General features: G+C 41.3%; 2 protein-coding genes across 6 annotated transcripts; both read right to left on the bottom strand.

Moving 5' to 3' along the window:
- Positions 1-389: 389 nt before the first annotated feature.
- On the bottom strand, positions 390-6,855 carry LOC127323661 (O-fucosyltransferase 9). 5 transcript variants are annotated; one of them, XR_011748427.1, is made up of 7 exons: positions 6,331-6,855; positions 5,354-5,408; positions 5,114-5,253; positions 4,671-4,838; positions 2,206-4,535; positions 2,033-2,121; positions 390-941 (listed from the first exon to the last, which is right to left on the bottom strand). XR_011748427.1 is itself a non-coding variant. In XM_071823368.1 (7 exons), exons 4-6 carry the CDS (start codon positions 4,830-4,832, stop codon positions 2,355-2,357), a joined length of 357 nt encoding a protein of 118 aa, XP_071679469.1. In that variant the 5' UTR covers positions 4,833-4,838; positions 5,114-5,253; positions 5,354-5,408; positions 6,331-6,816; the 3' UTR covers positions 403-941; positions 2,033-2,354. The 5 variants fall into 5 exon arrangements, 4 of the variants coding, with proteins under 4 accessions (XP_071679469.1, XP_071679468.1, XP_051207731.1 ...); XM_071823368.1 differs by having other exon boundaries at positions 403-941; positions 2,033-2,358; positions 4,345-4,535; positions 6,331-6,816; XM_071823367.1 differs by having other exon boundaries at positions 408-941; positions 4,345-4,535; positions 6,331-6,817.
- A 17,294-nt stretch (positions 6,856-24,149) lies between these two features.
- Positions 24,150-25,178, bottom strand: LOC139834128 (protein FAR-RED IMPAIRED RESPONSE 1-like). The gene has a single exon (XM_071824532.1). It carries the CDS (start codon positions 25,176-25,178, stop codon positions 24,150-24,152), a length of 1,029 nt encoding a protein of 342 aa, XP_071680633.1.
- Between the last annotated feature and the right edge of the window lie 1,813 nt (positions 25,179-26,991).

Raw genomic sequence — 26,991 nt, 5'->3', positions numbered from 1 at the left:
GCGACGTCCCCCAAAGGCGGCACGAACAAAACACGTCCCCCAAACGCTCGATCCGGCGCGCTTTGGGGGACGGTTTGGGGGACGCGGCTGGAGATGCTCTTATGCTCGATAGTGGGTTCATGCCTCCATTAAATCTGGGACAGTGACAGAAAGTTCTAAGGTTATGGATGTGCTGTTGCCACTAGGGATAAAACATCGATGCTATGTTCAAGGATGTAGTTATTGATTACATTACGCACCATACTTAATGCAATTGTCTGTTGTTTGCAACTTAATACTGGAAGGGGTTCGGATGATAACCTGAAGGTGGACTTTTTAGGCATAGATGCATGCTGGATAGCGGTCTATGTACTTTGTCGTAATGCCCAATTAAATCTCACAATACTCATCATATCATGTATGTGCATTGTCATGCCCTCTTTATTTGTCAATTGCCCAACTGTAATTTATTCACCCAACATGCTACTTATTCTTATGGGAGAGACACCTCTAGTGAACTGTGGACCCCGGTCCATTCTTTTAATCGAATACAATCTACTGCAATACTTGTTCTACTGTTTTCTGCAAACAATCATCATCCACACTATACATCTAATCCTTTTTTACAGCAAGCCGGTGAGATTGACAACCTCACTGTTTCGTTGGGGCAAAGTATTTTGGTTGTGTTGTGCAGGTTCCACGTTGGCGCCGGAATCCCTGTTGTTGCGCCGCACTACATCTCGCCGCCATCAACCTTCAACGTGCTTATTGGCTCCTACTGGTTCGATAAACCTTGGTTTCTTACTGAGGGAAAACTTGCCGTTGTACGCATCACACCTTCCTCTTGGGGTTCCCAACGGACGCGTGTTGTACGCGTATCACATGCCTTGAGAGGTATAACTACAGTGATGATCATTAAAACCACATTTTGGTGTTTCCTGTTGATGTATATATGCATGCACCTGGTTCAAGAATATAGGGGTAAATTAATTGAGATGAAAAGAAAATCTCTATGTTATGCTTTCCAGTTCAGTTTCCACTAGAAAAATCACAAAACGCTACTGCTTAATTTGAGGTTTTTTGGATTCCTTAATTGACAAAAGGTTATTTTATCATTGCAAATTGTGATCAGATGTTTCTTGCTTGGGATTGTGTATTTTTTCCTGCATACATTTTTCTGCTTATATCTTTTTTTTGCGGGAACTGTTTATATCCATTTGATGCAGCAAAATACTTCCCGCAGGTCTTATTAAAAATTTATGGAATTCTTTTCCATCGAGCTTATTGCCCAGTTTTTCTTCACATTTAACTGATGTCAACTTTCCAGCTGAAGTTCCGGTTTTGTCTAGATGTATCGAGATAGCAAGTGCAAGTGTCCACTGCTCGATTTGTTCATATATGTTAATGCTGTCCTAGATGGGGCTCTTCCTGTTTAAGTATCATTACGGTAATCTCGCGGATCCTACTTTTCTTGGTTATTTCTATCAAGCTGCACGTATTGAAGCCTGACTGCTTAAATTTATTTGGACGACCAAGATCATGTTGGAGGGCTCAACTCAAGAAATCTGCAGCATACGCTTTTCGTTACTCTCGCTTCTCAGGCTATCTATGAGAGCTAAAGTGACCAAACGAATTTTGGTTACACAGGAAAGGCATATGGCCAGTGCTTAGTTTCCTGTACATTGTAAGGCAGCATCCTGACGGCTGTCTTGACTAGCTGTACCATTTGTACTGCGTGTAATTTTTCATATTTGCAATGGATGGATGTGCTAACATTTACCTTTCTTTTTCATGTTTGTATGTAGCAATTACGAATGGAACACTTGCCATCCACATATTGCATTGTTTTAATTCGATGCTTTTGCGACTGGTACTTACAGGTTGGCAGCACCTAGCCACAACCTTAACAAATACTTTCAACAGAATGAACAAAATAATTGTATGCTTCAACCTATTACTACTTTTCTATCTCTCTAGCTTTTACTTAGTCGTCAGCGGTAACCGTAATGACAGAAACAAGGCTCTTGGGACACCAGAGGAAAAGATAACGTACCAGCCACTGACGACTGAATTTATGCTTGCTGACGCTTATCCTCATCCGCCTCCAGTTCCCCGTATCTCCTCATTCACGTTTTAGGATACCTGTTGAAGTCAATGAGCGAAGCATGTGCAGCATTTCCCGGGGCAGTAATCTAGCCGAATTAATAGAGAAAGCAACACTCATACTTTGGGTTGAAGCGCCAATGACTCACAGACGTTGCTTTGAAGCGGTTGATAGAAGCATGAGGGACATTTTGTCTGCGAATGAACCTTCACGGAAATTGCTCCCTTTCGGTGGGAACACTGTAGTTTTGGAAGGGGATTTCAGGCAAGTGTTACCTGTTGTGGAAGGGGGCAGTAGAGCGGAAATTGTGAACTCTTCCCTTATGAAGTCACCCCTTTGGCAGCATGTAACTGTCCTCAAGCTACGCAAAAATATGAGATTGTCTAATCCACAGTTGTCCGATGAAGAACGAGCTGCTTTGGAGGAATTTGCGCAGTGGGCCCTCGATGTCGGTGATGGAGCTGTGCACATGGATACACGAGAAGGAGAGGCTACCCCTTCATGGATCTCTTTGCCACCAGATACAGCACTGCTGCCAGACTCTGATCCTATTTCCGCTATTGTTGATGCAGTGTACGATTCATTTACTCAAATGTATTCTGATGCAGCTTATCTCGCAGACTGCGCCATTGTGTGTCCTACTAATAAAGTTGCCGACTCTATCAACGAGACTGTTTTCTCTAAGGTGCCTGGGGAGGAGATGCTGTTCGAGAGATGTGATTCTATATGTAAAACTCTCGACCATGCGGCTGATGCGGAACTGTTATATCCTCCTGAATTTCTCCATAAGATTGATCCTCCAAACTTTCCGCAGCATAGGATTTCATTGAAGATAGGGGTTCCAATAATGTTGTCAAGGAATATTAACCAGGCTATTGGACTTTGCAATGGCACCCGTTTAATGGTTACACGTCTAGGAGAATGGGTCCTTGAAGCTAAGATTATGACACGGACCAATATTGGTGAACGTGTGTGCATTCCAAGAATTGTTCTACACGCACCAGCCACCAAATGGCCATTTACATTGCAGCACCGTCAATATCCAGTTAGGCTATGCTATGCAACGACTATCAACAAGAGCCAGGGTCAAACTCTTAAGAAGGTTGGGGTCTACTTGCCTAAACCGGTGTTTTCGCATGGGCAATTCTATGTTGCAATCTCAAGGGTAACATCAAGGGAAGGGCTGAAAGTATTGGCGCTCGATGAATCTGGCAACCCGACTACCCAGACTAGAAATATAGTGTACCATGAAGCTCTTGCTCATCTATGAATGTCACTTCTTACATGATATATTTTGTTTGCATGCACATGTTTTATTTTTGCCTGCATTTTGAATGTTGTACACTCTTTTTGAATTGTTCTTCTTCGCAGGTATCATTTCTTGGCAGAATCAGTGGATTCTTTTTTCTTCTAGCGCTCTGCTATGTAATCTAGGTTAAGGGATACTTTCCCGTTGTTTAAACCGTGTATGTCAGGTTATCTCTGTTTCCTTTTGTGATGTTCTATTTTTCCTCACTGTGATGTCACTTATAGGACCATCTCTCTTGCTCTGTTGTTTTCCATCGCACTATTTTTCGTATCATTAGTTTTCAGTTTGTATTATGTTTGGTTATTCCTTTTAAAGTCTATGGTTCCAGTTCTGATTGTATGCTACAAATTACAGGCTTATGGGCATGTGTGCTGTTTTACCACATATCCATCAAACCTAATGGAAGGAGTTTCTGAATTTCTGTGCTGGCTGCAGCGGCCTGCAATCTGAAACCGTGTGCGCCCTCAAGGTGAATGACCAAGGCATATAAAGAGTTCAGTTTGTCACTCAGCTGTACTCATTTACTGCATGTTTTCTGCTACATGGATTGCTACGTGTCTGCTACAAGCGCATGTATAAATAAACTTCCTTCCTTTCTTCCTTTTTTATGCTTGCTTACTCCCTCCGATCTATAATAAGTGCACAACATTCGTACTAAGTTCCCAACACTTATTGTGGATCGGAGAGACTATTTGAATTTACTTATCATCAGATTAAGTATGTGAAGGTCAATTAAGAGGTGTTTGCAATTTATGGAGATAATGTCTTTAGAAAAATGGGCAGCAGCTACAGAGGTCACTCATGGTTGGCAGAAAGATAAGAAGGCCAGCCTTGGGTGAGAAACAACTGCTTCAGCAATTAGGCTTGGTGAAGGCATTTCAGAAAATAGTCAAAAACTGATTCAATGTGACCTATCATACTCTGCCAACATAGAATGGCAGCTCAAACTAACCTGATATTCGGATCATCAAAAGATAAGACCACCTTCCGTTTGTCAGGTTTTATTGTCTTTGCATTCCCTCCTAGCAAGTAACGCCTGTGCCCCATCAGAAAGTGAGGGAAGTTCCCCCCTTGAGTCGTCACAAACACCTCGCTCTGAATAGAGACAGTGTAATCTAATGCTGCTAACCGAGATGAGTACCCCTACAGAAAACGGGTTAGTGAGTAGGACAATATCCAAACAGTGCAAACAAAATCAATGTGAAATCGATGAACATTTAATGCATGCATGGTCGTCCCACATTCAGAACAATATCAGGCTTGGGTGGGAAGCCATACCTTAAACTCAGCAAGTTCTTCAGGCAAAGCAAGAGTGTCCTTGGTCTCTAAAAGAGGGAACATCTGGCGAAGGGGAGCCATGTATTTTGCAGCATTCTGTATTTTCCCAGAAGCTACATAGAGGAAGGTTGTATTGTTAAATCCCATGCCTCGCAGCATCATACCAACCTGCTCAAATTCAGTCAGTTAACACATTATCTCCAGTAAATTTAGTTGGCACTCAACTCAAAAGTTGCTGTTATTGACCTGAAACTTCACATGCTAAAGTAGTGGACAGAAATTCTATACAAAAAAAGGAAAGCACAAAACATAAACCCTCAAGTGATCTTTAGTAATGACCTGAAAACGAATGCATTACTGAGTGCACATATGCCCAAAGGACTTAAATCACAGTTTTACTATACAAACATACAGAGTGGAAAAGGGTAAAACGATATACCAACCTTTAGAGGAGTAAGTGGGCATTTTCCATCCCTTCTGTTTGCCTCACGATTGATAACTCGACCAGGTCAGTGAAACTTCCCTCTCCAGCTCCTTTCACGGACATTTTCCATTTCACTCTATTCTTTCCATAGATAGTGATCTGCAGATGAGTTGCCTTTAGTTCTCATATTTAGTATGCTGCTCATATTATGATTGAAGCGCAACAAAACATCTTTAGGGAGTTCCTTCACCACTCTTACATGTTGTCTGAGTGTCTCGATAAAACGATCTTCGTCAAAAATATCACTAAATTTGCTGAAAAACATAGCAGGAGGTAAACACATTATTATCCTGAAACTCTATACAATAGTGTTCATACGTGGCACAGCACAAGGGAAAGGAATAAATTTGGATGAGAGCACCTAACGCTACTGCTATTGTATATGAACTTTTCATGCTACAGAGAACTGTAAATTTAGTTTGATGAAACATGTAAGCACCATCTGCTTTAATCTTGCACTGCAACATTAATAGAAGTTAGGAGAAAACAATGCCGTTCAGAACCAATGTATATTAGAATAGAAAGTAGAATGCCAAAAATAAACTTTCGTGGGTTTATCATTAGTTAAAAAATGAACTGCTATTAAGTAACTGTCCCATACAAGAGTAAATGTTGGAAATACAACTTAACAGATTTGGGTGGCTTTTGGTTTCGTTTGGATGGAAGGTTTTCCCAAGGATTGGAGCCAAATTTACATGTATTTACCCTTTAAAACGATTCACGGAGTTATTATAAATTCTCAAAAAAATAGGGAAAGAAATCGGTAAGATACTATGGGTTGCCATAGTTAGATTTCTTATAGTTGACTATAACTTCCACCTAAAATAAAAAAACGTCACTTCTAATAATTAGGACTATTATTTTTATCGTGATATTCACACGGTCACATGGCTAGAGCCTCATAGTACCCATCTGAATCAGACAACAAATGATACTTCATTACATGGTGAAGACCTTTCATGTTACTTATAAGCATCATGCCCAGGGCAGGGACTGTTTTCAATATCATAGTAATGCATATGTCCATGATTGGATGCAATTTGAGAGTTGGAAAGTGCAAGATCAGAGAGAAGCTCCATTAGAGTACAGCTACTTCTATCCAAATAATATGAGCACACGCAGTGAATAATATGTGCTTGCAAGTTCCCAACCGGTGTGAGCTACTAATGCTCTTACCCTTTTTGTTTTTGTTTTTTGCGCACAGATGCATCTCTGTTTGTACTCCAGATTGAATTGCCGTTGTTCCTATAGCTGGAATTTCTTCAGTTCGGGCGGTACAGAGAGAGGCAACATATCGTCCGTCAGTTTAGCTGTTGATGTCTGAATCCATGGGTTGTCGGCCTCCTTTGCTGCCGCGCTCCTTCGTCCTCCCTGCGCTCAGCTTGGCGGTGCCGCGCCCCATCCGACGAGCCTTCAGCACGTCGTCTTCCCGTCCGACCACGCAGGCCGTCCGTGCTCCTGCCGAATGGCTTCGGCGCTTGCAGCCTCGACGGGAAGGAAGCCGCGCAGGTTTTGCTCCACCTTCGCCGCCTCCTCCCGCCCCGTCTCCAGCTACCGCAGCAGCAGCTTGCACCGCTCAGCTGCTCACTCTTCTCCGATCCATTTGCCTTTTCCCCAAAATGTTCCTATCCTCAGCTGGCCTCATGAACGATAGATTTTTTTTTCTCGACGACACTCTACGATAGATGCTGCCAGCCGAATCGTCTAACTTCGCTAAGTCCGAACTTGCTGCTGCGGCCCATGTAAAAGACCTAGCCGTAGCCCGCCAGCCCAATCGACATTGGCTGGCCCGGTCACTTATGGAATAATACCCTAAAATACCGCGAACCAAACATAATTATGCATCAGCCGAAACCATTGCCGAAAAATAAAAATATATTCATTCCAACATAAAAAAATATTCACTGTTAGCCTTTTCCTTCTCGAACATGATTTGACTGTTAGCCACAAAAATCCACCACCTCCTCAAACAGGGTACCCTACACACCCTACTCACTATAACAACTCTAGAACATGTACATGCACCCTCTGGCCTAAACCAGTGGAAATATAAATCAACACTGTAAAAAATAACCCCGCCACCTATGCATAAACTGATGTACGCAAATACATTACATTTCAAATTCTATTAGTGCTGCCTCTTGCATTATACATACAAATTCACATTTGCTAAAAACACTACCGGTAACACAAATAAACCTTCTAATCACCAGCTACTTCTAATTCTCGATCACTAACATGGCCACGGGCGCGGCGTGCCGCCGCGCCACTGCCTTCTAGTGTCATTTCATGAGTAATCTTTATGTGTCCATAATATTAGATAGAATTTTGGGGGGCTTATACGGGCAATGACATATAATTGGAGGGTCCATCGACGCTTCATGTCATTTAAAAGAGGAGATCGGAGCAATAAAATGGCTACGTCATATGTCGGCTGTTAAAATTGGCCACATAAACAAAATGTGTACTTATAAGTTGGCCGCCTCTAACGATGTCGGTGATACGTCCAAATCGGGAGCCCCTTGACTTCATGCGACTACCTTTTCCGGGTCAACTATGTTGTCCGGTTACTAACGGAATTAGGTGGGGCCCTAATCCCGTCGACGCAATGCGTTATGGACACGGGATAAGCGGGTTTTGCAAGTGGGATGCAATTCTTCTCCTTGTGCGGCGAAATTCATCATGAATGTTGTAATGTCTCTTCATGGTAAGTTGATGTTGGAGCTGGTGTATGAACTCGGTGCTTTATTAATTTAAAGATGGGAATGATAACGTATTTTATCTTAAAAATACTTTTCATATTAAACCACCATTTTAGCTTTTGACATGTGGCAATGCACACATCCATAGATACAACTTCTCATGTGGCCACTAAGTATAACTGACTCATATACTTGCGAATCAAGCAACACCTAAGGCACTCGGTTTATGAGACCTCTCGTGACCACACATTGCAGCTACTAGATGATAGTGTTGCGAAAAGAAGTGGGAAGATATGGGAAGTGGATTTTTGTAGTCTGGGCTACATGTAGCTCTCTTTTTTTTGCAAAATTTGAAAACGAGATTTTAAAATTTCAAAAAAATCTAGATGCAGACAATGATGTGGTCTATCAATCTATGAAATTTGAACTCGATATTCCTTATATTCGTGGCTCCACAAAAAATGACAAAGTCTGACAGATTTTGATATTTTGAAATCTCACACCGTTCGCTACTATTGATGTAGATGTCGGAATTTGTCATGTTTGCATAGATCGGAATATAAGATATTTTGAGTTGAAATTTTCCATGTTTGTAGATAACGGTATTTTCTACATGTAGATTAAATGTCAGTTTTTTTGTTTTGAAACTTTAAAATGTTGTTTCATATAAAAAAAAATTCTTCAAAAAACAGGCTACGTGTGTAGCTCAAGCTGCACTTGTGGTTTCGGCTTGCCCTCTTATTATGTTTAGCTCATCCTTGGAGGGGCACCCGCGAGATGGTAAAGAGAAGATTATGATGGTGGTTGCAAGTGCAAATAAATGGATTAGAGAAACCACCAGCAGGAAACATAATAAAAAAAGTCTTGGGTCTAGTCCAGCCCAACCTAAAAACAGCCCAGCAAGGTCATCTAAACTTTACGGCCCAAAAGCAAATAGCCCCAACACAGGCCCCAACTCGGTGACTTATTAATTTAAAAGTTGGGCATTTTTTCGAAACGGGGGAATAAACCTCGGCCTCTGTATCCAAAAGATGCACACAACACTTTATTGCATAGAATTCAAACAAATAACCAGTTATCTAGAAATCGGTACAAAAAATAAATCGTGGATCCACTAAAGTTGCGACATGAATCAACCAACGAAATAGGAAATACATGATTTATCTATGCATCTTGTATCCTATTAATATGACGCCAGCCACACTGGTTGAATATGACGCAAGCCACACTGGTTGGACCAATTGTTGATCTAGTAAAAGTTGGTCATGATGATGACTTTTATCTTAAAGAAAGTTTTTCATATTAAACCACAGTTTTAGCTTTTTTTTTTGAGAAGTTGCCACGTCTCTATTCAAATGTCATCGGATTACAACGCGGAAACAACATGAAAACTCCAGAAACACCAGCTGTTCTGACACTATGCAAAAAAGACCTCGTGAAAACCGAAAATTACAGAGAAGCCCAGAAGATCTTTTTGCAAACACGCCAACGAGCGCCCCCTGCGGCCGCCGCCGTCGAAGACGCCGGAGGGAGAAGAGACGCAACCATCGCACCAAGACTCGGAGAAGCACCCTCGCAGTCACTGCTGCTTTGTGGACCTCTATTCGCACCCGCCGGAGACGACGGAGTTGCCTTCTTTGGGGATCATCGGCCGGGAAACGCCCCGAGCTTGTCCGAGTCGCCACGCCGCCGAAGCCAATCGACGGAGTCGATGGAAAACAGCGACGTCGCCCTTCCGCTTCCACCGCGCCCACGTCGGAGAAGCCAGCTCCTGGAGTGTGCCAGCGGAAGGCTAGCCCAGCTCCTGTACAGAACCTCAGAAGCTCCGTGACAACGATGGAGGAATCGCGGCCACGACGGCGGAACCCGAGGACAAAATCCACAAAGGGGTCGGCACCGCCGCCGCACCAACCCCCCAGGAACCTTAGACCCATGGATCCGCCTGATCCATGGGCACACACGGCCTCCAGCTCTCCGACAACGCCACGGGAAGCGCCGCCGCGATGGGGAATGAACGGAGACACCTTTATTCCTCCCGACGGCGCCTCCACCACCACAACGCCGCCGGCTGACAGACTAACCCTACTATCTACACGCCCGACGCACAGATCCGCGGTTCCCCCGCTCTCCCGCCGCCGAAACGGCGGACGGAGAGGGAGGGAACCGGCGGTCCGGCCGGCGGAAGGACGAGGGAAACTAGGCTTTTCCTGTTCGCCTCTCACGGGCACTGTAGCAGGGAGAGGGGAAAGGGAAAGCAGAATTGCGACTTACCACAGTTTTAGCTTTTGACATGTGGTAATGCACACATCCAGAGATACGAGATCTCATATGGCTAAATGTAACTGAGTCCTATACTTGCAAATGAAGCAACATGTTAGACACTCTGTTTATGCGACCACTTGTGACCATGAACTGCAGCTACTAGATCATAGTGTCGCGAAAAGCAGTGGGAAGAGTTGGAGAGTGGATATTCTTTGCAAAATTTGGAAATGAGATTTAAAAAAAAAATAAGTCTAGATTTAGATAATGATGTGGTCTATCAATCTGTAAAATTTCAACTCGGGATTCCTTATATTTGTGGCTCCACAAAAGTGAAAAAAGTTGCGACATAACATTTCAACTCCGATTTAATTTCATTTTTTAGTTGAAACTTTTAAATGTTGTTTCAATTTTTTTTTTCTTCAAAAAAAGAGGCTACACTACACCTGTGGTTTCAGTTTTCCCCTTATTAAGTTCAGCTTATCTTTCGATGGACACCGGTGAGATGGTAATGACAAGGTTAGGGTGGTCTTTGTAAGTGGGAATAGTTTGTTTTGTTTGAGACTTTGCAAGTGCAAGTAAATGGATTTGGAAAAACCAGCAGCAGGTAACATAAAAAAAAAGTATTGAGTCTAGTCCAGCGTACCCTAAAAGCAAACCAGCAAGGCCATATAAGCTTTACGGGCCAGAAGCAAATGGCCCCAACACGGCCGGACGGGTCGACATCGGGCCTTTGTCAGTGCTGCGAAAACTCTAGAAAAAGGCCGACCTCTGTGAAGGGAAGGGACTTTCACCGCGCGCGACACGTGGGTGAACGTGGGGCGCGGAATTTGCCAGTGGACTGCCTCCGTGCTCGACACGTGTTGCTTTCTGGTGAGTTTGCGAACCGTCCACTTCTCGTAACGGGCCAGCTTCGGACTTAACGGGTTTACGGGGACCCGATTCGCTTGTGCCTTTATCTCCGTTTTTTCCCTTATTCTTGTTCTGTCGTCTAGGAAGTTCGTGGGTTCTGGTTCTTTCGGCTGGTCGTCTCGTCGGCGGCGCTGCTATTTTCCCTTCTCCTCCGTTTCTATCGAGAATCTCTCGCAACTCATCGTCGGCGGACGAGTTTTTCTTGTTCTAGGGGTAAGCGTCGTCGCGTTTTTCTGCCTGCTTAGGGTTTCTAAGATCTTGGTTTTTTCCTTTGATTCGATTAGATCGAATCAGTTTTTTTCCTTTGTATTTCTGGGCTTTGAGTTTTCTGGCAAAATTAATGGGAGGGAGGTAGCACTTTCAATTGGAAATATGCGGAAGGCGGATGCCGATGCGTTTTCTCTCAGTAAAGTCGTGCTTTTTTCATCGATTTCTTCCTCCGCCTCTTGGTTACACACCTTCTAAGAAACATTGCCGTTGATTATGCGGCGCCGGAGTAGCCGCTCAGTTACAAATCTCGTGATGACATGCATCTTATTATTTAGGGTTTCTTGGTCTTTTTTCTTGTCGGTTTACCCGCCCTGGAGGAGCCGCTGAGTTTCCCGTCTCGTGTTGACATGCAAATGCGACAACGCTGGTGGTTCTTGTGGTTTCTATCTATGTATTTTGTTCTATTGTTTGGTCTAGTTGTATCACACATTGTACCTAAACTAGTTTTAGGGTTGTCCAGTGCTTGTTCATAAGATGGTTTTGTACTTCTGTGTTATTATTTAGGACTTGTGTGTCCAGCCTGTCGGGTACTTGCTTTCCTTTGCGTTTGGTACTTGTTCGTGTTTGTCCTTGGTACTCGTGTGACAATTTGTTCTATACTTGCGTAGCTTAGTCTATCGTACTTGTGCACCTATATCTCTTGTGCACCTATATCTCTTGTACTTGTGCTCCTATATCTCTTGTACTTGTGCACCTATATCTCTTGTACTTGTACTTGTGCACCGACTTGTATTGTAATTATGCACTGGTAAATTCATATTGGTCTGTTTTGAAAGGTATATGGTCGGTGTCGTGCAGTCTAGACTGTTGGAGATATGCCCAAGAGGCAATAATAAAATGGTTATTATAATATATCTTTGTGTTTATGATAATGTTTACATACCATGCTATAATTGTATTAACTGAAACATTGATACATGTGTGTTATGTGAACAACAAAGAGTCCCTAGTATGCCTCTTAACTAGCTTGTTGATTAATGGATGATTAGTTTCATAATCATGAACATTGGATGTTATTAATAACAAGGTTATGTCATTGTATGAATGATGTAATGGACACACCCAATTAAGCGTAGCATAAAATCTCGCCATTAAGTTATTTGTTATAAGCTTTCGATACATAGTTACCTAGTCCTTATGACCATGAGATCATGTAAATCACTTATACCGGAAAGGTACTTTGATTACACCAAACGCCACTGCGTAAATGGGTGGTTATAAAGGTGGGATTAAGTATCCGGAAAGTATGAGTTGAGGCATATGGATCAACAGTGGGATTTGTCCATCCCGATGACGGATAGATATACTCTGGGCCCTCTCGGCGGAATGTCGTCTAATGTCTTGCAAGCATATGAATGAATTCATAAGAGACCACATACCACGGTACGAGTAAAGAGTACTTGTCAGGAAACGAGGTTGAACAAGGTATAGAGTGATACCAAAGATCAAACCTCGGACAAGTAAAATATCGCGTGACAAAGGGAATTGGTATCGTATGTGAATGGTTCATTCGATCACTAAAGTCATCGTTGAATATGTGGGAGCCATTATGGATCTCCAGATCCCGCTATTGGTTATTGGTCGGAGTGAGTACTCAACCATGTCCGCATAGTTCACGAACCGTAGGGTGACACACTTAAAGTTGGATGTTGAAATGGTAGAACTTGAATATGGAATGGAGTTCGAATATTTGTTCGGAGTCCCGGATGAGATCCCGAACATCACGAGGAGTTCCGGAATGGTCCGGAGAATAAGATTCATATATAGGATGTCATTTTATGTGATTTAAAATGATTCGGAAGGTTCTATGGAAGGTTCTAGAAAAGTCCGGAAGAAACCACCAAGGAAGGAGGAGTCCCGGTGGGACTCCACCTCCCATGGCCGGACAACCCTAAGGGGGAGGAGTCCCAAGTGGACTCCCCAAAGGGGGCCGGCCACCCCCTCCCAAGGAAGGTGGAACTCCCACCTCTAGTGGGAGTCCTAGCTTGGGTAGGTTTCATGAGTTATGGAAGGTTTTGGTTTGGGGTCTTATTCGAAGACTTGTAGACCAACTCTTGGGTGTTCCACCTATATAATGAGGGCCAAGGGGAGGGGGCCGGCCACCCCAACAACACCAAGGTGGCCGCACCACCTAGATGGCCGGTGCCCCCCTCTCCCAAACCCTAGCGGCCTCTCTCCTCCACCACATCCCGCACGCTTAGCGAAGCTCCGCCGGATTTCTCCACCACCACCGACACCACGCCGTCGTGCTGTAGGATTCAAGAGGAACTACTACTTCCGCTGCCCACTGGAACGGGAGGTGGACGTCGTCTTCATCAACAACCGAACGTGTGACCGAGTACGGAGGTGCTGCCCGTTCGTGGCGCCAGAGGGATCGTGATCAAGATCTTCTACGCGCTTTTGCAAGCGGCAAGTGAACGTCTACCGCAGCAACAAGAGCCTCATCTTGTATGCTTTGGAATCTCTTCAAGGGTGAGACTCGATAATCCCCTCGTTGCTACCGTCTTCTAGATTGCATCTTGGCTTGGATTGCGTGTTCGCGGTAGGAAATTTTTAGTTTTCTATGCAACGAATTCCTACAGTGGTATCAGAGCCGTGTCTATGCATAGATGGTTGCACGAGTAGAACACAATGGTTTTGTGGGCGTTGATGCTCTTGTTATCTTTAGTTTGAGTACTTTGCATCTTTGTGGCATAGTGGGATGAAGCGGCTCGGACTAACTTTACATGACCGCGTTCATGAGACTTGTTCCTCGTTCGACATGCAACTTGTATTGCATAAGAGGCTTTGCGGGTGTCTGTCTCTCCTACTATAGTGAAGATTCAATTTACTCTTCTATTGACAATATTAGTATCACCGTTGTGGTTCATGTTCGTAGGTAGATTAGATCTCTCTCGAAAACCCTAAACCACGTAAAATATGCAAACCAAATTAGAGACGTCTAACTTGTTTTTGCAGGGTTTGGTGATGTGATATGGCCATGATGTGATGATGAATATGTATGAGATGATCATTATTGTATTGTGGCAACCGGCAGGAGCCTTATGGTTGTCTTTAAATTTCATGTTGAGTAGTATTTCAAAGTAGTTGTAATGGTTGCTACATGAGGTGCACAACCATGAAGACGGCGCCATGGACCTTGACGCTACGCCGACGATGATGGAGATCATGCCCGTTGATGATGGAGATCATGTCCGTGCTTTGGAGATGAAGATCGAAGGCGCAAAGACTAAAGGGCCATATCATATCACATATGAATTGCATGTGATGTTAATCCTTTATGCATCTTATTTTGCTTAGATCGCGACGGTAGCATTATAAGATGATCCCTCACATTAATATCAAGATAATAAAGTGTTCTCCCCTCGTATGCACCATTGTACAGTTCGTCGTTTCGAAGCATCTCGTGATGATCGGATGTGATAGATTCAACGATTACATACAACGGATGTAAGCCATGTTGCACACGCGGAATACTTGGGTTTGCTTGACGAGCCTAGCATGTACAGACATGGCCTCGGGACAACGGAAACCGAAAGGTTGAAGACGAGTCATATGGATGATATGATCAACATGATTGATGTTCACCATTGAAGCTACATCATCTCACGTGATGATCGGTTTTGGTGTAGTGGATTTGGATCGTGTACCACTTAACAACTATGAGGGATGTTGTATTAAGTGGGAGTTCATCAGTAATTAGATTAAAACATGAACTAATTATCATAAACATAGTCTGAGTAGTATTTTGTATTAATTTTGTAGTATTGGCATCCGCTTTCTACCATGCACTAGTCTTGTTATTGAGATAGAAATACTGTTAAAATCTGACAAGAAACTTTACGGATTGGTACCGTATTGTTAAAGAATCAAGTATTGATTAAGTCCTATTGCAAACTTTTAGTAAACCTCACATTGTTGATTCAAAGAGCTATGGTTTCAATTAGTACCTAAAGTTATCTTGTCTCCGTGAAACTTGAAGTTCAAATTTGTTTGAAAAGTAAGGATCTGAAAATTTAGTTTTCAGAAATAATCAAGGTATGAGATATATGTGATATCTAAGACCTTATTGCAAGATGATAGAATATAATTTGGTGAGACTACATAAACTCATAAGTTTTATGGGAATGTACAAAGGTTGAAGATGCAAGGCGTCCCAATCCTCCAACTATTGGGGCACTAATAATATTCACATATCCATGAAGTGATTGTCCTTAGTATGCACCGTTGCTAAGACTCGTCGTTTCGAAGCATCACGTGATGATCGGGTGTTATAGATTCTATGTGTGCTTACAACGGGTGCAAGCCAGATTTGCACATACGAATACTGAGGTTAAACTTTACGAGCCTAGCATGTATAGACATGGTCTCGGAAAGTTGTCATGATATGATGGATAAAATTATGAGTGAAATTGTTCATCATATTACAAAGATACTAAATAGTGAAATCTGGAACACTTGTCATATGATGATCAACTTCAAAGTAAGAACCTCAAAGTTATTGGTATTTGACCAACAAACCTAGAAGTTATTGATGTTGAAGTGTTTTTATGAATAATGAGGAAAGCTAAAAGAGAAACTACAAAAGAATATTGGCAGAAAGAAAGAAAAGACTAGAAAGTCTAGCTCAGGTGTATATAAATGATATACATGTTATGGATGTATTCCTTGTTTGGTCACATAATGAAATTCTTGGGTATTTGTACCAGATTGGTTGGTATGAGATGTCATACAAAACAACACAATACAAGAATACAATGGCCTAAGTGACTGACAAAGAATATGATAGAAATGCACGTCTGGAACAAAAATAAAGTGTTATTATGTTCATCATTGGCATTCTATTTAGCCCTTAGAATTTATAATAAAGAACTTAATAATTGTTATTTTGCTCTGGTCAAATGAAAACAATGAGTTGTTCAAATTATGACATTACTCCATGTATGATGGATAAGTTATTATAAATCTTAATGGTGAAACACACATACATAACACTGACGCTAAAATGCCATAAGGCAAATGATTTGAATTCCACTTATTTGTGGAACCGCTATTTAGGTCATGTTAGAAAGGAACGCATGAAGAAACTCCATGTAAATGGATTTTTGGAGTCATTTGATTTTTGAATCATTTGGCGCTTGCAAATCTTTTCTAAAGAGAATGATTAAAATACCGTTCATAGGCCAAGAATTGAACGGGCAACTAACTTAGTGAAAAAATACATGATGATATATGTGGTTCACTAGACATAGTTGTGTGCGGGAGATTCTTATACTTCATGAAAACTTTCAACAATGAATTGAGTATATGTGGATATATTCGATAAGGAAGAAGTTTGAAAAAAAATTTAATGGATTCAAATAAATTTCAATATGAAGTGGAAATCATCGTAATAGAAAAATCAAATATCTATGATTGGATCATGGTGGAAATATTTGAATTACGAGTTTTAGCAAACATCTAAGAGAGTCATGAAATTGTTCTAGAACTCACATTTCTTGGAGTATCATAATGATGATATAGTATCCGAGAGATGTATCCAAACCTTGTTGAATTAATGATGAGATAAAATATTATGACGCCATTATATTTTTGTGGATTATGCTTTAGTGACTACCGCTTTTACACTAAATAGAGCATCATCACGATCCATAGAAATGACACCATACGAGTTATGGCATGGGTATAAACCCTAATAGTTCTTTCTTTAAATTTTGGTCTAAAAGTTTACAACCAAAATCAGATGAATGTCTTTGTTGGTTATCCCAGAGATTTAATTGGGAATTTTTCCCACGAGACAAAGACAAAAGTGTTTGTCAATGTTTCTTATTTCCGAGAAATTGTTTCTAGTGAAGTATTTGAGTGGGAGGACAATATAATTTGATAAGGTTTATGAACCTGAGTATAATGATCAGAATAGCGCAGCATCGGAATTGGTTTCGGAAGCGGCCACGACGATCATGGCTCCCATGACTACAAAGTGTTTTAGCCATGGAGATCAAAGCACATATTGAACCTTGTAAGTATGGTTTACTTTGTGATCAAATAAATGATTTGTGGACAAAGCATTGATTTTGAACAATGATAAACCAACTACAAACAAAGAAGTTATGATGGGCCCTGACTCCGTTAAAATGGCTATACGCCATGAAATCCAAGATAGATGAATACTTTTTGAAAGTAAATAGATCTATAAAATTGATGGACTTGGATGAAATATCCTTGAAGAAGCTCGACTTGTTGAAAAGTTGTTTACAACAAAGTTCAAAGAGTTGACTACGATAAGATTATATCTTCCGTCCAATGCTTATTGTCTATGTGGATTGTTCTAGAAATCGCTACATATTTCTTTATGAGATTTGCTAGTAGGATGGCAAAATACACTACTTAACGGAAGTGTGTATTAAAGGTGTATACAAGATACAACCAATTGTTTTGCTAGTCCGTAGAATACTAGATAGGTATACGAACTTCAATTGGATGAAGTGAGTATCACGGAGTTGGAATCTTCACCAGATGAAATAGTCAAAGAGTTTTTGATTTCATCAGAGACGATGAAGAGGCTTGCATTTGCAAGAAATTAAGTGGGAGCACTGAGACATATTTATAATACTTTATGTAGATGACATATAGTTGGTTATAAATGATGTAATTATATACTTGATTAAAAGATTTCATTGAGAATTAACTTCAATGAAAGGATATGGACTGAAACAAATTTAGTGTCAAGATCTATGAAGATAGATTAAAACACATAAATAAGTTTAAGTCAAAGTACATAGGATGGATATTGAAGTAGTTCAATATAGAAATATTAAGAAAATGTTCTTGTCATGTGAAGGTTTAACAAGACTTGAGTGTATCTGATACTCAATGAGTAAAAACACATGAGTGATTATAGATCACGAATAATATGTACACAATCAGATGTCCTATGCTCTAAAAGTGTTATGAGCATGTACCAGAATGATTCATATGATGATCATTGAAAAATAGTAAGAATATTCTTGAGTACTTAAGAAGAACCAAGTATATATATATAATTTTGTATGGAGGAATGACAAACAAATCGCTGTAAGGTGTTACACCGATATTGGTTTTGTCACATATAAAATATAATTTCAAATCTCAAATTTGACTAAGTGTTGTTTAAAAGGTAGCACAATGAGTTAGAAGTTGTCTATGTTAGATTTAGAAGAGTTCTAAATATTGTGACGGATTCTACAAACGAAAGGCAGAGTATGTCATTGTTTTGACAATGACTGAGAAAGTTAAGTCAAGAAGTTCTTTGAGCACTTGGTGTAGTTCCGACAGAGTCAGAACTTTGAAGCTATATTGTGTGTGACAATATTAGTGACATATTTCAGACCGCGGAATTAAGGTTCCACCAGAAGACCAAACATAATTAATGCCGACTCATTTGGAAATGAGTGATGCATTGAGACGCAAATGAATTACAAAATACATACGGTTCTGAGCATGTCAGATCCGTTGACTAAAACCTCTCCCGTGAGCAAAACATGATAAAGCACCGGAAGGCCAAGGTGTTATATCTTTACAAATGTAAACTAGATTATTGACTCTAGTGCAAGTGGGAGACTGTTGGAGATATGCCCAAGAGGCAATAATAAAATGGTTATTATAATATATCTTTGTGTTTATGATAATGTTTACATACCATGATATAATTGTATTAACTGAAACATTGATACATGTGTGTTATGTGAACAACAAAGAGTCCCTAGTATGCCTCTTAACTAGCTTGTTGATTAATGGATGATTAGTTTCATAATCATGAACATTGGATGTTATTAATAACAAGGTTATGTCATTGTATGAATGATGTAATGGACACACCCAATTAAGCGTAGCATAAGATCTCGTCATTAAGTTATTTGCTATAAGCTTTCGATACATAGTTACCTAGTCCTTATGACCATGAGATCATGTAAATCACTTATACCGGAAATGTACTTTGATTACACCAAACGCCACTGCGTAAATGGGTGGTTATAAAGGTGGGATTAAGTATCCGGAAAGTATGAGTTGAGGCCTATGGATCAACAGTGGGATTTGTCCATCCCGATGACGGATAGATATACTCTGGGCCCTCTCGGTGGAATGTCGTCTAATGTCTTGCAAGCATATGAATGAGTTCATAAGAGACCACATACCACGGTACGAGTAAAGAGTACTTGTGAGGAAACGAGGTTGAACAAGGTATAGAGTGATACCAAAGATCAAACCTCGGACAAGTAAAATATCGCGTGACAAAGGGAATTGGTATCGTATGTGAATGGTTCATTCGATCACTAAAGTCATCGTTTAATATGTGGGAGCCATTATGGATCTCCAGATCCCGCTATTGGTTATTGGTCGGAGTGAGTACTCAACCATGTCCGCATAGTTCACGAATCGTAGGGTGACACACTTAAAGTTGGATGTTGAAATGGTAGAACTTGAATATGGAATGGAGTTCGAATATTTGTTCGGAGTCCCGGATGAGATCCCGGACATCACGAGGAGTTCCGGAATGGTCCGGAGAATAAGATTCATATATAGGATGTCATTTTATGTGATTTAAAATGATTCGGAAGGTTCTATGGAAGGTTCTAGAAGGTTCTAGAAAAGTCCGGAAGAAACCACCAAGGAAGGCGGAGTCCCGGTGGGACTCCACCTCCCATGGCCGGACAACCCTAAGGGGGAGGAGTCCCAAGTGGACTCCCCAAAGGGGCCGGCCACCCCTCCCAAGGAAGGTGGAACTCCCACCTCTAGTGGGAGTCCTAGCTTGGGTAGGTTTCATGAGTTATGGAAGGTTTTGGTTTGGGGTCTTATTCGAAGACTTGTAGACCAACTCTTGGGTGTTCCACCTATATAATGAGGGCCAAGGGGAGGGGGCCGGCCACCCCAACAACACCAAGGTGGCCGCACCACCTAGATGGCCGGCGCCCCCCTCTCCCAAACCCTAGCGGCCTCTCTCCTCCACCACATCCCGCACGCTTAGCGAAGCTCCGCCGGATTTCTCCACCACCACCGACACCATGCCGTCGTGCTGTCGGATTCAAGAGGAACTACTACTTCCGTTGCCCGCTGGAACGGGAGGTGGACGTCGTCTTCATCAACAACCGAACGTGTGACCGAGTACGGAGGTGCTGCCCGTTCGTGGCGCCAGAGGGATCGTGATCAAGATCATCTACGCGCTTTTGCAAGCGGCAAGTGAACGTCTACCGCAGCAACAAGAGCCTCATCTTGTAGGCTTTGGAATCTCTTCAAGGGTGAGACTCGATAATCCCCTCGTTGCTACCGTCTTCTAGATTGCATCTTGGCTTGGATTGCGTGTTCGCGGTAGGAAATTTTTAGTTTTCTATGCAACGAATCCCTACATAGACTTGTATAATTTGTTTCTTTTCTAGAGTTTTCGATTGTGCTAGTGTTTATCTGCTTGTTTTTTCGTCTAGTTTCTCTTGGTCTATTTGTTGTAGAGTTAGCGGCACCAAAGGTGCTGCTCGGTTACACGTCTTCGCCAGTGCATGCGTGTAAATTATGTTGGTTTCTCTTGGTTTGTTTGGTTGTCGATGTATCTGCGCTAGAGGCGCGTATCGTTTTAGATGTGTAGTGACGATATGCAATTGCGACGACGTAGGTGGTTTGTGTGGTTTCTCTTGGACTCTTTTTTGTCGTCATGTTTTTTATGGTTTCGAAAGTGAGAAGTTGCACACATCGTACCTGAACTAATTTTAGTGTTCTCCAGTGCTTGTTCAGAAGGTGGTTTGGTACTTCTTCGTGCTATAGTTTAGTACCTGTGTGTGTGTCCAGCCGTTTCTGGCGGGTACTTGTTCGATTTTGTCTTTGGTACTCGCGTGGCAATTTGTTCTGTAGTTGTTCTCCTATTTCTCTGGTACTTGTGCACCTACTGGTCTTTTAATTGCGTACCCATATAATTGTGTAATTTGTGTTAACTGGTGTGAAAAGATGTCAGAACCAGGTTTTCACTCTCGTGCGGATATTCCCGACCATCTTCGTGAAGCAGTTGATCGTCACATTTCAGATATGTTTCCTGGTGAAATGCATAATGATGTAAGCTTTTTGTTATGTTTTTTTATTTCTAATTATTGTGTTATTGTAAATTGCATTCTTAATTATGTTTTTTTGTTTACAGTTACGTTCTAAGCTTAAAGAAATGTTGAAGACTTTCTTCACTTCCTCAAAGATAAGAATGGGACATGGTCTTGTTGACCACATGCGTGATATGGTTTCTCTTTTGTCAATTGAGTTGAAAAAGCAGCCATGTACTTGCAAGGGAAAGGAGCCTGAAACTGAAAATGTTGTTGGAGGTAGTTCTATGGCCCAGAAGTATGATGCCTATGCAGACACCGATTCTGATGATTGTCTTGAGCGTTCGGAGCTAACTGAGGAAGAGGATGTCCATGTAACTGCTTTGCATAGATTGTTGTTTGCTGATGTACTTCAGGCTCCTAGGAATTACATTGAAGGGTAACCATTCGAATTCAATTTTCCATTTATTTTTCATCTATTTTTTATAGACGGATGGTTATTCTTGTTGTTTTTAACAACTGCAGTAGCGAGAAAATACTTGAAGTTGGTGGAAAGTCTGTCAGCTGGCATAGTTTCTACCTTGCTATGAAGGGTGGTGGGTTTATGGATCCTTCTGTTATGGATGTTTTTCTTAAGTGTGTTGATGATGGTCTCGATTTCTTATTTATTCCAAGCTCTTTGGCGGTACGTCATGTCTATATGTTTTAGATTTATTTTTTTAACTAAATTTTTTTAGCATTTAGTTTTTTAAACATTTGTTGTTGTTTTTTCAGCATATTCTTGATGTGGATGAGGCGGACCCTATTCATCTTGCTGCAAGTTTTGCTGAACATGATCTGAAGTACTATAATTTGAATAGGGAAGAGGTATGTTTGTCATGTTTTGTTTGACGCTTATACTTTTTCTATTACAAGTATCGTGGATGGTTTCTTATATCTCGTGGGATTGTTTATTTTCAAACAGGTCTACATTACTTGTTGCGATTACAGCCATTGGTGGGTTATCTTTATCGACTTCCATTTCAGGAAATTTAGAGTGTCTAGCTCACTGGAGTTGACTGAAGCTCAGATGGCTTCTACTGAAAGAATTGTATGGTTTTCGTTGTAATCTAGCTAATTAAATAATTATTTACACATGACAACAATAACTTTTATTTTTTATTCTTTTCAGTACAGATCATTCAAGAAACTTTACAGTCATCTTCATGGTGTCGAGGGATTAAATATCTCATTGCACAAGATAACAGTTTGCGGCACCCCTTCTTGTTCAGAGTAATCATCTTTTCTTAATGTGAATTATGATTTTATTTTATTTACTGTGTTTGGATTTAGTTGTTTCTTTCTTTTTGACCATTAGGACAAACGCGAGGCGTGACTATCGTATCTATGAATGAGGTTTATTTGGGTATTCAATGCTAATTTTTGCCCAAATGTATTCAAGGTAGGTAATATGTTGTGTACATAGTTTTATTCAATGGTATTTAAGGCGGGTTTTTAGTACTTGTTCACTGTATAATCGTACATGTCATTGGTTCTGTTTAGTACTTGTACATCTTTTTGTTTAGTCGTTGTGTACTTTTTCGTACGGACCTTGTGCATTCTGAATTTTTGTGCATTCTTGTTGAAGATAATTAACCATTGTGTTGTTTCGTGTTTTTCAGGCTGACATCGAAAGTTTTCGACAGTTCTTCGCCAGAGTGTTGCTCACTTATGATTTTCCTAATTATTTGGCAAGTTTCGTACGCGAACAGATTGAAGAATTCAAAAGTAAAAACTGTTTTACAATGGTTATCATTTTTTCTCAAGTGAAGTCAATGAAGTGAACTTTATTGTACAAAATAAGGAAATGAATACATAAGAACATTACATATTCATTCCATTGTCTATATCATATATTCTAAATATTCGTGTGGCCTCCTCCTTGTGTGATTCCTACTTGTTCTCCTTTGATATCCTTTGTTCATCTTCGACCTCTTCAAAATAAATAGATTTCAAATTTATGTTTAGCTTGTCGGAAAAAACAGATTATTTGCATCAGTAGGTTTTCATCACTGACAAAAGTAATTTCATGGGCACACTTACCGTGTTAATATGTCTTGTGTTCCAAATACTAGATATTCCATGTTACACCTTATTCTTCTGTTGTGGTAGTACATACCGTACGTGTTTCCTGGATGTCGTGTTCTTTCTGGTGTGTTACTATCATCATTTGTGTGTCTATCTCTTGATTGATCCTGTGTTGTATTGTTTGTATACCTTTGTTGTGATGCTGCTGCCTGTGCTACCGATGCTGCTTGTTCTGCTGCCTCTGCTGCATGTGCTGCTATTTCTGCTTTCAATGTTTCACATCATGTTTTGTTGTGTCCTGATACTTTGCAGTGGCTGCATTTTATTTGTCTAGTTTTGTGTCTTTTTTCTGAACCTGGCATCATTCTTTCTCCTCTTTTTGTTACTCTTCTGTCGGACATTGGTGGGCCACGTAATGTTTCGTTGCTAGCTGTTTCTTCATCGTGTAGTTTTTTGGCTCCTTCATCTTCTCTGATTGCTGCCAGCACTTTTGTTTCCATATCACGCATACACTGAATCATGAAATTATATGCTTTGTCATTTGGGCACGCTTTGTTGCAAAGTTCTGCTATATGGCTCATCACACCGGCAAAGTTTAGTGTTTATTCCCCGCAAGAAGCATCTGCGACATTTCCTAATGTTGCGAGTTCCATGTCTATGTCTTTTCTCCATCTTTGAATCACAAAACTCTCTGGCAAATCATTGATCTCCATGTGAACCATTGCTTTTATTACATGGCAGCAATGTATACTATCCCTCTGCATCTTCTTGCAGGAACACATGAAGTTCTTTTTTCATCGTCAAATATGACGTCAAAACACTCCCTTTTGAATTCCATGTGGTCGTAGAATTTCACTATTCTTTTCAGCCGCAGGTGGCGACCAGGTTCAAGTGATCCATCTACCTTGAATGTCGTGTTGTTTGTGATCTCGATCTGGAACTTCTCGAATATGTCATGTGTGAATTGTTCAAGAGCTTGCTTTTCAAACGGGTGTCTTGTTACTGTTTTTGCTGTTCTCAGTGATGATATGAGCTTCTTCTTATCCAGGTCAGATAAGCACTTATCTTGTATAATCTCGTATTGTTCAAGGAACATTGTTATTGTGTCTGTGTGCTGGCTATAGCATTTCCACATGTTATTTGTGATCTCGCTCCTTCCTGTGCTTGATGAGAATGGGTAAAATTTATCCATGAAGTACGCTGGTACCCACCTGTGTCTTATATTGTATAACTTGCTTAGGTGTTTTTCTCCGCCAGCATTGAAATCCTTTATCACTTTATTCCATCCCATTTCGAACTCAGCTGGTGTGAATGCGTTCTTTGCAATGTACATTAGCAGTTCTGACATTCCTGTATTTTTTGCAAAGAAGGTGCTCTCTTTCTGACTCATCTTGGTCACGATGTGGAAGTAGCAGTTCCTGTGGGTTGTAGACTTTAGAACTGTTTGTATTGCTTTCTTCATTGCTTTGTCCTGGTCTGTTATTATTGTCTTTGGTTCTTTTCCACCCATGGCCTGAACAAATGTTTCCAGCACCCATATGAATGTATCTATTTTTTCATCCTTGAGCAGAGCACCGACAAACAGTACTGTGGAGCCGTGATTGTTCACCCCAACTATAGGAACAAATGGTAAGCCATACTTATTTGTGCTGAAAGTTGAGTCGAAAGATATGTAGTCACCGAACAGCTTGTAGTTCATTACGCACATTGCATCCATCCAAAACAGGCTGCGAACTCTTTTTTCACTGTCTATCTCCATGGCATGATAGAAGCCAGGTACCGTTTTCTGGAGTGTCTTGAAGCGTTCCAGGCACTTCTGAATGTCATGGTCCTTTTCAATTTGTTGTTGTTGACTCTTTATGTTGCTTAGATCAACATCATCGAAGGTGTAAGTTGTCTATGGTCGAGTCATACAGCTCCAAGTCATCCATAACCACGGGGACGGCTTATCGATAAGATTGTTACCCTGCAGGGGTGCCCAAATGTGCCCACACGCACGCTCAACCCACTTACGACAGGTGGATATCACGACTCGCACTCTCCTTCACTGCAACAATGTCCAGGAAGCCACCTAACTAAGTTAACCCGTATCGAAGCCCGGCCGTCCTCCGAAGAGGACTTAGCTGTTTGCGTCTACGGTTAAGAAGGATCAGAGCCCACTACAGCATGACCTCTTAACAATACGTACCACATCCTACGAGCGTGCAAGAGACAACGGGGTTACAAGGCACTCATGGCTTCCCCAAAAGTAACATCATATCATCTGACCACAAATAAACAAGCTTGCACGCCCGGGAGAAACAAAACGTTCAAACTAATTGTGGCCATTGAACAGAGCTGTAGATTCCGGCAGTGGTCGAGGGGAGACCCGGTAAGCATACCCACGTGTGGTTAGAGCGCTCAGTCTCAGAACAGATAACAAGAACTCGGATGCTAAGTTATAAAGAAACACAAGTGAGCCGTCACAAAACAAGCAGCTGACCCACCGATGTCTCCACTAAACAACTATTAACAGATATATCCATAAACCATGTGTCATGATTCCCCAACAGATAACCCGATAAGATATCGATAATGGTAACACGGTGTAAACAGCACTAGCATGCACTACGACTCGCAAGGCAGACCCGATAACCAAACAACAGCTGTAGGAGGTTGGTGGAGGCAATATAGGCTGCTTGAGGTAACAAGTGGATGGGATACGTGACAAGAATGCAACTCAAAGCTAGCATAAGGGAGAAGGCAAATTAAAATAGGTGTGCGACTCCTGCAGAGACAGGAGTTTAGAAAATGCTTGCCTGTTACAGGTTGTTGAAGAACATTCGGAGAACTTGTCGTATCTCACAACACCACTTCGCAATCCTATCCGGGAAGAAGCAAATGCTGGAACACATAACATATGCAAGTCTTACTACTACGGATAAAGAGTCGGCATGCTCAAGATGATATGCATGACATGGCAATGATGATGCGATGCAACTTATCCAAATTAAGCGGAACCGGAGTTCGAACAAACAATTATTAGGTTCGAGTTATTTATGTACCCGCATATTAAATGTTGATTAGCATAGCAAAGACATGGCATGGGTGAGCTACGCAAAATTCAATGGAACCGGGATAAGATAAAAATCCTGCACAATTCCATATTTAGTTATTAGATCATTCGCTATTACCCAAACAACCACAAGATATGCGATGCAATGCGACACATATGATTGATGCAACAAGATAGATGTACAATTAGAAATAGGTATAGGTTCTAGGGTCGGGTTCTCACGAGACAAAGATGGTCGCCAAATTCGGTTCGGAGAGGAAGAAGATGAAGCCGGGGTCTTCGCCTTCGGATCCGGGAAGGAGGCCTTGAGGTTCCATGACGAAGGTCTTGGGTTCCATCCGGAAAGGAAGCAGTTAATGAGGCACCCATTTTGTCGTTAATGCTGAAAAGCAGGACGCGCTCGTTTAGTTTTTTTCCTCTTGGTCGGATAGGTAAGCTGCGTCCGGGTATTTTTTTTCTTGATCTGATTAGTCAGGCTATGTGCGGCAATTTATTTACCATCTCATATTTTTTAACG

This window comes from Lolium perenne, chromosome 1 (genome assembly GCF_019359855.2).
Source record: "Lolium perenne isolate Kyuss_39 chromosome 1, Kyuss_2.0, whole genome shotgun sequence".
Classification (NCBI taxonomy): Eukaryota; Viridiplantae; Streptophyta; class Magnoliopsida; order Poales; family Poaceae; genus Lolium; species Lolium perenne.
This window is presented reverse-complemented; position numbering and strand designations above follow the sequence as displayed.

Excerpts from the sequence above, each read along its gene's own strand:
- LOC139834128 (XM_071824532.1), bottom strand. The coding sequence starts at position 25,178 with ATGGAGATAGACAGTGAAAAAAGAGTTCGCAGCCTGTTTTGGATGGAT.
- LOC127323661 (XM_051351771.2), bottom strand. The coding sequence starts at position 5,135 with ATGCCCACTTACTCCTCTAAAG. Across the intron at positions 4,784-5,113 it reads GCCCACTTACTCCTCTAAAG|CTTCTGGGAAAATACAGAAT; the intron begins GTTGGTATATCG and ends TCCTCTATGTAG. Across the intron at positions 942-4,344 it reads TTTGATGATCCGAATATCAG|GTGCATGCATATATACATCA; the intron begins GTTAGTTTGAGC and ends TTCTTGAACCAG.